This window comes from Juglans regia, chromosome 7 (assembly GCF_001411555.2).
Source record: "Juglans regia cultivar Chandler chromosome 7, Walnut 2.0, whole genome shotgun sequence".
Taxonomy (NCBI): domain Eukaryota; kingdom Viridiplantae; phylum Streptophyta; class Magnoliopsida; order Fagales; family Juglandaceae; genus Juglans; species Juglans regia.
In genome coordinates, this window is record NC_049907.1 from 13685056 (window position 1) to 13695917 (window position 10862).

At 37.8% G+C, this 10862-nt stretch overlaps 1 protein-coding gene, 1 long non-coding RNA gene and 1 pseudogene across 2 annotated transcripts; all 3 read left to right on the forward strand.

Annotated features, from left to right (window-relative positions):
* Positions 1–1964: 1964 nt before the first annotated feature.
* On the forward strand, positions 1965–3519 carry LOC108986406 (protein FAR1-RELATED SEQUENCE 4-like). Its single transcript, XM_018959021.2, has 3 exons — positions 1965–3164; positions 3266–3334; positions 3430–3519. Exons 1-3 carry the CDS (start codon positions 1965–1967, stop codon positions 3517–3519), a joined length of 1359 nt encoding a protein of 452 aa, XP_018814566.2.
* Positions 3520–5916: 2397 nt separating this feature from the next.
* LOC108986413 lies at positions 5917–6493 on the forward strand. Its single transcript, XR_004802054.1, has 3 exons — positions 5917–5986; positions 6286–6318; positions 6422–6493. It is a non-coding gene; the product is annotated as an uncharacterized LOC108986413 (long non-coding RNA).
* A 2497-nt stretch (positions 6494–8990) lies between these two features.
* On the forward strand, positions 8991–10600 carry LOC108986405 (annotated as a pseudogene).
* The last annotated feature ends 262 nt before the right edge of the window (positions 10601–10862 follow it).

Consider the following 10862-nt stretch of genomic DNA (forward strand, 5'->3'; position numbering starts at 1 on the left):
GCATTTTTATCCGTTCTAACAACATGCCTGATTGCAGCCCCCACATTTTCCAACAACGTTCATCTATCCTCCGTCAACTAATGCGGACGAGTCGAGTCGTGTTCAACAAACGAACCAGGTAGATTCCTTTCAGTTTATATTTATTTTTTATGATGCGTGCATTTTTATATTTTTAACAACGTTTCTGATTGCAGCACCCACATTTTCCAACAACGTTCATCTACCCGCCGTTCACTTATGCGGAGGAGTCAGGTCGTGTTCAACAAACGAATCCGGTAGATTCCTTTCTAATCTTGTTTTTTTTTTTTATGCGTGCATTTTTATTCGTTCTAACACCATGCCTTATTGCAGCCCCCACCAATGCCACTTTTTCCATCAACGTTCATCTACTCGCCGTCGACTAATGCGGACGAGTCAGGTCCTGTTCAACAAACGAACCAGTTACATTCCTCTATAATATATATATATATATAAGGCCATTATTTTTTATGATGTGTGCATTTTTATCCGTTCTAACACCGTGCCTGATTGCAGCCCCCACCAATGCCACCTTTTCCATCAACGTTCATCTACCCTGCTCCAAAAAATGCGGAAGAGTCGGGTCGTGTTCAACAAACGAAGCAGGTAGATTCCTTTCTAATCTTTTATTATTTTTTTATGCGTGCATTTTTATTTTATCCGTTCTAACACCGTGCCTGATTGCAGCCCCCACCAATGCCACATTTTCCATCAACGTTCATTTCCCATCCATCGACTAATGCGGAGGAGTCGGGTCGTGTTCAACAAACGAATCAGGTAGATTCATTTCTAATATTTTATCTATTTTTTCATGTGCGCATTGTTATCCATTCTAACACCGTGTCTGATTGCAGCCCCCACCAATGCCAGCTTTTCCTACAACGTTCATGTCGACTAATGCAGATGGTTTGGGTCGTGTTCAACAAATGCCATGCACTCTGTCGACTACCGGAGAGAACTCGACAAGCTTTGAAAAGACCGCAAGTAATCCGTTGACTGCGGAGACATCGGCATTTATATCTGGAAGTAAAAATATTGTTGGAGGTACTTCATTAGACGTAGAGACAGAAGTTGAGGAGATAAATGAAGAAAATTCTGATCATGACAAAGTTGAGGAGGAGCCCAAACCTGGTATGAAGTTTGCCACTGATCATGAGCTTATGGCCTACTACATGCGATATGCCAAGCAACAAGGTTTTGGTGTTATAACACAAAGGACGAAGAGAGAGGCTAATGAGAGGGTGAAGTATTTAACAATTGGGTGTGCGCGTGGAGGGAAGTACCATCCTAGTCATAGTAATATCTCGAGGCCACGTCCAACTATTAAAACGGATTGTAAGGCAAGGATAAATGCTCACTTGGTGGATGGTACTTGGGTGGTGACCACTGTTGAGATTGACCATAATCATAGTACAGTCAGCCCACAAAAGTCTAGATTCTTTAGATCGCACAAGAATCTAGACGAATACAGTCAGAGGATGCTTGATTTGAACGACAGAGCAGGTATTCGAATGAACAAGAATTTTGGGGCACTTGTTGTTGAGGCGGGGGGGTTTGAGAATCTGCAGTTTCAAGAAAAAGACTATCAAAATTTTATTGACAAAGCCCGAGAATTAAGACTGGGTAAAGGTAGTGGTCAAGCACTGACTGAGTACTTCAAAAGGATGAGATTGCAGAATGATGGTTTTGTTTATGTGATTGACGTGGATGAGGAGTTGAGACTTAGAAATGTGTTCTGGGCTGACGCACGTAGTAGAGCAGCATATGAGTATTTCGGAGATGTTATCACCTTCGATACGACATACCTAACAAATAGATACGGTATATCGTTTGCTCCATTTGTTGGTGTAAATCATCATGGGCAGTCTATACTGTTAGGGGCTGGCTTGATTTCAAGCGAGGACACAAGTACTTTTGTGTGATTGTTTCAAGCATGGTTGGAGTGCATGGATGGTCGGGCTCCAAAAGCGATCATAACAGACCAAGACCGAGCCATGAAGGCTGCTATTGCATTGGTATTCCCAGACACGCGCCATAGATATTGTTTATGGCATATAATGCGAAAACTGCCTGAGAAATTGGGATCTCATGCTGCCTTCAACGCAGGGTTGAAGACTGCCATCCAGAGTGCCCTATATGATTCACAGACATGTGATGAGTTTGAGGAGAAGGGGGGGCAACTTATTCAGAAATATGGGCTAGGTGAAAATCAATGGCTGCAAGGATTGTATAACGAGAGGTCGTTCTGGGTACCCGTGTACCTTAAAGGAGTTTTTTGGGCTGGCATGAGCACAACACAGCGTTCTGAAAGCATGAATGCTTTCTTTGATGGGTTTGTGCATTCTGGTACGACGTTGAAAGAATTTGTCGATCAATTTGACAATGCACTTAGAAAGAAGGTGGAGGTCGAGACAACAGCTGATTTCAATTCCTCCAACCAAACCATCCCATGTTCATCTGCATTCCGCATTGAAAAGCAGTTTCAAGCAGTGTATACAAATGCGAAATTTAAAGAGGTTCAGAGAGAGGTCTGGGGAATGATTTTATGTAACTGCATACTTATCAGAAAGGAGGGTTGCATTTTCACGTACGATGTTTTAGATGAAATAACGACAGATGATGACCATGTCAAGAGCATAAAGTACATAGTTTACTTTAACGATGAGGAGATTGATTTGAAATGCACATGTGCATTGTTTGAGATGAGAGGGATTGTCTGTAGGCATGCATTGAACGTTTATCAGATGAATAAGATTCATGCGCTACCAGAGAAGTACTTGTTGGATCGATGGAGAAAAGACTTAAAGAGGAGATACACAGTGGTAAAAAGTAGCTACGATGACTTGCGGCAAAATGCGGATTCACGAAGGTATGAGTTTGTGGTGAAACGATGTGTGAAATTAGCTACCCGTGTTTCGTCGAGTGATGCTCATGTTACTACATTCATGCACCACTTGGAGGAGTTTGAGAATCAATTTAAAGGATTAACACTTGAGTCCGGTTCAACGAAGGTAACAGAGACTGTGGTCACGGACAAGGGTAAGAAAATATTAAGCCCACACGTTGTCAAAGGGAAAGAGAGGCCGCCAACAAAAAGGAAGGTTCCGCCTGTTGAGAAGGTTGCGACCAAGCGGAAGAAGAAACAGGTAATTCCTTTTCTCCAAGTATTTATTACGTGCATTGCTTTCCACTGTATGCATATTTCTTTCTAACGGATGTATATTTTTTGTACTTGAAACTTATTTAGACACGCAGGAAAATATTTGATGATACGAACCAAAATTGTGAGGTGTCGGAAGCTCCTGAAAATGTTGAGGTAACATTTTTTGGAAGAGTATTTTTTCTATATTGCTTCCCTTCCCACTGCATTCATAACCACTTTCTAATGTCGTTTTTTTTTCTTTAATTTAGGAGCAGATACCCAGTGTAGCTAAGGATGATTTTGTGGTTCTAACTCAGTACAGTACTGTCACACAACCAATGCCATCAGACAATGAGTAGCTGTTGTGATGTATTTTATGTAGTTTGAGTAATGTTTTGTATTTTTGTGGATTGGAAGACTTTGATGTATTTTTATGGATTGTTGGAAGAGTTATGTATTTTTTATAGATATTGGAAGAGTGTTATGTATTTAGCAAGATTGTTGGAAGAGTGTTATGTATTTTTATGAATTTTTAGAAGAGTGTTATGTATTTTTTATGGATATTGGAAGTGTTATGTATTTTTATGATGTTTTAGAAAAGTTATGTATTTTTATGGATTTTTGGAAGAGTGTTATGAATTTTTAAGAATTTTTAGAAGAGAGTTATGTATTTTTATGGATTTTTGGAAGAGTGTTATGAATTCTTAAGAATTTTTGGAAGAATGTTATGTATTTTTATGAATTTTTGGAAGAGTGTTATGAATTTTTAAGAATTTTTAGAAGAGATTTATGTATTTTTATGGATTTTTGGAAGAGTGTTATGAATTTTTATGAATTTTTGGAAGACTGTTACATATTTTTATGGATTTTTGGAAGACTATTATGAATTTTTATGAATTTTTGGAAGAATGTTATGTATTTTTATAGATTTTTGGAAGAGTGTTATGAATTTTTAAGAATTTTTGGAAGACTGTTACATATTTTTATGGAATTTTGGAAGACTGTTACATATTTTTATGAATTTTAGAAGACTGTTATGTAGTTTGGGCATGTTTTGTATGCTCATGGTAGTGACTTTAGCCCTGATTAACAATATATGTGTCATCTCAAAGCAGTGTAGTAAAACAGTACAAGCAACAATAGTTTTCCACTTTATTAATATACTGAAAAGAGCAGCTGCCACATAATAAAGCTTACTAATACAACATAAAATTTGTGGAAAAATACATTCTATTGAAATGATCATAAGTCTGGTACAGTTGCAACATAAACTGCACATTACAACTTTAACAAAATTGCATATTAATGTAGAATGTTTACAAGTCACCAGTCTGGCTACACTGAAACACTAACAAACTTAACAACATACAACAAGTCCCTAACACAAACTTGATCGTAGCAAACAATATGAGATTAGAATTAAAAGTCCCCAATACACGCAAAGTAGCATGCGTGCATGACTAATATCTTTAATTTGGCTTTGAAGCTCTTCCCGATCATTAAGTAGAACCAACACTCTATTTTGGATGTCTTTCTCTCTTTTCTGAATCTCTTCCCTGGCATACTGGAGTTCTTTCTCTCTTGTTTGGAATTCAACTTCTCTTTTTTCGAGTTCTTCCTCTCTTTGCTGGAGTTCTATTTTTTTGGCAACGAAACTTTCATTTCCTTCTTCAAAATCTGCCCATACAAAGTAGTTGCAGTATGGCTTTCCCTGCGGCAAATAACTTGTCAACATCATTGGAGAAAATTTAAATATTTCAGCCCAACCAGTGTAGAAGATTAAAAGTAAGATAACAAAAGTTTTTAGTAATAACCTCCTTGTTGTACTTTGGACAAGTAAAAAAAGGTCTTCTTAGATTTCTCGTGGTGTTCGAGACTTTGAGATGTGCAATCGATCCACATAAACATATTGGAGCATTTTTCAAAGAAGATGATGAATGTGATTGTGATTGTGATGAAGACATTGCACTTTATTGCACTTTACAAATTATATGCCTGCACATGAAAGCTGAACTTGAACCAAAAAAGTCATGGACATGAGGGCACAAAAAAATCATGTGTCCTCTTTTCCTTCAATTCCCTGGCCAAATAGACTGGGTTCCATGTGCATATGGCACCAACTGGAAAGGGTTGAAGAATCCTACATGAACATATGGATATGCAGGATTCTTTGCACCCAGCCCAAGCATTGAGGTTGTTTGTTTACAATAAGGGATTCCATGTGTGTGCAATTGTAATAGGTAAGTTTACCCTCAAAATTGTCTTACAATAACTGAACCAAAACAAAATTTTTGGCACTTTGCATTTCAGTGAGGCTAGCACCTTTTCAATAACACCAGTCATAATCCACTCAAGCATGTCAATATGTAAATCAATATACACAACACAACCCTACAAACAGTTAGGCTTGCACCTACCCACTCTACTTTCTACAAACAATCTCAAATTCCATTTAATTACAAGTTCCAAACAGATAAAAACCTGCTCCAAAATTATAACATATCCTTATATACTTCCTGCATGATCATTACAATAATCCCATATATGGTTAACATAGGATACAAAGTAATACTAATACTTCTATCGTTCATAATTGGTATGATCAATGCAATGGAAAATGTTGTATTCACCTCTCTTACTTATAAAAATATAGAAAAGGTTGCATTCAATATTTGGATTTTCTACTATAATTGGGTGCTGCAATAATTGAAGTTTTTTCCTTTTACTGTGTGCCTGTGTATCAGCTTATTCTTTAAACAGAAAATGGAACTTTCTCTCGTTGGCCTTCAGAATGCAGGAAAGACATCTCTTGTTAATGCCATTGCTGTGAGTAAACATAATCTCTGCTATTTATTCTAGTACTTGTGAGTTTTTTTTTTTTTTATATATATTAAATGATTGAAGGAAACTTTATTTCAATGGGTATCTCCTGTGTCTTAATTTATAACACCCAAATTATGGGGAACCTCCGGATTCAGAGTTTCTCTGGCAGCATGCAACTAAACAACATCGATTATGCAACGAGATAACTAAAAAACAAAAAAAGTTCTCTTTTGCAGACAGTCATGCTTATTCTGGTAATTGTGAGTTGCTTTCTTTTGACATTAGTCCTTTATGTCTGCCAGACAGGGGGTTACAGTGAGGACATGATTCCAACTGTAGGTATCTTTTCCTTGAAGAAATTGTTGCACAATTTTTTAATCTCGTTATCTTACAACAGTTTTTTTTTCTAACAACGGATTATTAATACTATAAAACCAGGTTGGATTCAATATGCGAAAAGTTACTAAGGGAAATGTGACAATCAAGCTTTGGGACCTTGGAGGGCAGAGGAGGTTTCGTCCAAATTAAGGATGATCATATCATTCATATGAATATAAAAATGCAACAGAACGCTACATGCAACTCTAATAAGACCCAAAATCTTTTTAATTTGGCGTTCAAACTAATTTAGAATTAAAAAAAACCCAATAATGCCAATCAGTATCCTCTAGAAAACCCAATTGAAAGAAACAACTCACCAAATCAATACCCTATAGAAAACCCACGTCCAAGACCTAACCAAATCTGTACACATATCGTGCAGATTCTTCAAGAATTTGTTCATTTTTCGAAACATCACATTCGGGAAAATATAAGTACCTTCGTAAGAGGTAGTGTTGATGAGACTTATACCTGTGAGAGGGACAGCATTGCATCAACTTGTTGGCACAAAGGAAGGGGACGACGAAGCTCAAGCGGAACGAAATCAATGGCACCCAAACAATGAAAATCAATAACCTACGAAAATAACATCAATCAATTGAACCCAAACAAACCCAAACAAAATAAAAAAAAAAACCAAAAATAACATCAAAGGCACCCACAGATCATAGATCCACTTTCAACAAGCATGCAAGTACAAAATCAAACCCAAGGAAATCCAAAAATGGTGTATGCGAAATTTGCTATTGACAAAAAATTGAGCAAAATAAATGAGAAAAATCAAGGCATGGGTTTCGGATCGTACCGTGTTGTTGGTATGGGATCTCGACGTGGCTCTGAGCAGCTACTGGAAAGAGAGCTGACCAGCAATTTCAGAGGGGGTTCGCAGATGTAGACCAGCGATGGAGACGAATCAGGGGGGGGGAGATTTCGGGTTCGGGAGTTAGGGCACAGAGATGGAGAGGGAGTGATGGAGACGATGGGAGGGAGATTTCGAGAGTTAGATTTCCAAGATGGGGAGGGAGCTTTGAGACGAATCACGATTTGGGGGGGGGGGGGATTTCGGGTTCGGGAGTTAGGGCATAGAGTGGGGAGACGATGGGGGGTGCCTTCGGGGAGTTAGGAAATTAGCGAGTAGACCGTTTTACACTTGAGACCGGGTCTGCCACATCAGCAGGTGTGTGGAGTGAGAGTTAGACCGACTTGAGAGTAGAGTTTCTGAATTTTAAAATAAGTTAAAACCTCTACATAAATCCAAATAAGGAACCGATATCAGCCTCTAGTTTCCGAGATAACAAAGTAAAGGAAATCAACCTAACTTTCTCTGATACTTTTCTATTTTGGAAAATGAAATTGTGAGTTCAACGGTACTTTCTCTTTCACTTTTCTTCTGCATTTAACTTAGCAAGTAAATAGATCCCATAGAAAGTTTGTGTATTCATATTAATAGGAAACAAGAATGATCAAATATAAAGACAAAGAAACAAAGTTTTATAAAACGGAAATTGAAAATAGTGTGAATTTAAAATAAGTTGGATTTTTTATTTTTATTTTTAAAAAGAAGAAGAAGAAGCGGAAGAAAAAGAAGAATACCTTCAACATCAAAGGAAAGAAATAAAGGGAAATAAGTTCCATGTTAGGGAGCTCTCTGGAGAATAAGGTGAAGGGAGCTCTCATGGAGGGTCAAAGGGTTCGTAGGATTCTGTCTGGGGAGAAAGGAACTGAAGAGTTAATGCAAAGACAACTCAGAACGCAATGCTTTGAGATGGCTTAAGCACACTGTTTAAGGAGAAAGAGAAAACACACCGTTTGAGATTAATAAAGGGGCTGGAAGCTACCAGTCTTTTGGAATTAGTTAACCAGAAACTACTTGTCGTTTTTATACTTATTTCTTTCAGTTATAATGTTTGTTGCATTCTGTTATTTACTTTCCGCGTGTTGCAATGTCATTAAAGTAGTTTGTTATGGCTGCACCCTTTTATGTACGTCCAGAGAATAGTGGAGAATCATCTGGAAAAATATTGAAGAATTGTTCATCTTTTAGAGATTAAGAGATCCCTCGAAGTACCCTAATGGCAATCTGAAATTCTCATTTGCTTTTTATCAAATACCTTGTCCACAAATTCTTCTCAATTCTTGTTTCCATTCTGCCATTATCCTCTACCTCCACCATTTGCAAATTACACAACCAAAACTCTTACATTCCAATACTTTAAAATATTCTCAAAAGGCAATAACAGAAACTTGATATTTTTCTTTTAACAAGAAATACAAGAAACTTGATAGAAATTTGTTGAAAAGCACTAGGAATTTCAAGATTCTATATTTCTTCTTTTCTTTACATTACCATGTCTTCTAAAGATAAAAGTAATGCGTATTGGAATGCATTATTAAAATTTCTTAGCAACCAATAGAACATAAAATCCTTTAGGTACAATAATATAGAACATAGCCGTCTCAATACCATCAGGCTCTTATTTTTCTTTTTCGTTCTTTTTTCCTTTTTGGCAATTTCTTGGAAACCAGAATAGAAAAGGTGATAAAGAAAGAGCGAATGGAGAATGATTAGGTAACCTTGGACATTGAGTTGAGTTGAGGAGATGAAGTAGTGGAAGGTTTTGAGAACATGGATGAAGAGAAAGTGACCATGCTGACCAATAACGATTTCCTCTGTAGATTAATCATCGCCAGTGGCGGTTTCATTCGCTTGCCATTCTTTCAGTTCTTGTTTTTTTCTTTGGCTTTAAGGATAGAGAGAGGCAAGATAGACAAAGGCAGAGGGAGGCAGAAGAAAAAGTGCAAGATGAATAACCTTGTCTGGAAAAAAAATACACGAAGAAGTGGAGGCTGAAATGAGGAGGCTGAAGTTAGAACTCAAACAGACAATGGAAATGTATAGTACTGCCTACAAAGAAGCACTCACAACAAAACAAATGGTAGGTGAAATTAAACCTACTTTATGCCTTGTAATTTCTATAAATTCCAAGCAAGCACTGATACGATTTACATAACAAGCAGTAGAGCTGCCACGTTGGAAATTAGAGGAAGAACAAAGAATGGAAGATGAACGATTGGCTGAGGAAGCTGCATTAGTGATTGCAGCAAAGGAGAAGGCCAAGTCCAGGGCAGCCATTGAGGTTGATGAGGCAGCCAAAAGGATAGCAGAACTAGAAGCAAAAAAAAGAATCCATGCGAAGATGAAAGCATTGCGAGAAACAGAAGAGAAGGAAAAGGCATTTGATGCTTTAGCACAATCAAACAATCGGTGTAGGAGGTACACAATCGAGGATATTGAAATTGCCACAAATTTCTTTGCAATCTCCCACAAGATTGGGGAAGGGGGGTTATGGACCTGTATACAAGTGTTATTTGAACCATACACCTGCTTCAATTAAGGTTCTTTGCCGAGATGCAACTCAAGGAATGTCATAGTTTCAACAAGAGGTATACTAAAAATAGAAGTACTTGGCTACACAAGCATCAAATCAAAAAGTTATGCTTGAAAGTTTAATTAAGTATTTAGAAATAGTTTCGTTATGACTCACTAACAACCATTCTCAGGTTGAGGTATTGAGTTGCATACGACATCCAAACATGGTTCTCCTACTAGGAGCCTGCCTTGAGTATGGTTGTTTGGTGTACGAGTTCATGGCTAATGGGAGTTTGGAGGACCGTCTCTTCTGTCGGGGTAACACTCCACCTCCTTCTTGGTAGATTAGATTTAGAATTGCTGCCAAAGTAGGTACTGGCTTGTTGTTCCATCACTAGACCAAACTAGAGCCACTAGTGCACCGTGACCTGTAACCAGCCAACATCATACTTGATCGCAACTATGTTAGCAAGATTAGTGATGTCGACTTGGCCAGGTTAGTACCCCATCTGTGGCCGATAATGTGACACAATATCGAATGACATCCATAGCAGGCACATTCTGCTATATAGATCCAAAATATCAACAAACATGCATGCTTGGAGTGAAGTCTAATATATATTCCCTTGGAATCATGTTTCTACAAATGATAACAGCTAGGCCACCGATGGGCTTAACTCACCATGTTGAAAGAGGCTATCAAAAAAGGGGCTTTTACTCAGATGTTGGATCTAGTCGTGCCTGATTGGCCAATTGGAGAGGCTTTGTGCTTCGCAAAGCTGGCACTAAAGTGTGTAGAGTTTAGGTGAAAGGATAAACTAGATCTTGGCAAGGATGTCTTGCCAGAACTTAACAAATTGAGATAACTTGCTGAGGAAACCATGCACCACACTTTGATAAATGGTAGTCCAGCCTCCTCACTAGGCCACAACCAAGTTTTCCTACAGCTTGTAAGTTTGTGTTAGCTTGACAATATAATCTAATGATTAAATTCATCCATTTTTTGGATAATTACTAACTCGACGATGATTCAAAGCGATGGTCCTAAATTTAACTTTTGACTCCATGATTTACTCTATTTTAGTTAAATATTTCATGGTCAATTTCTTTTTCATAAACCACAAAACT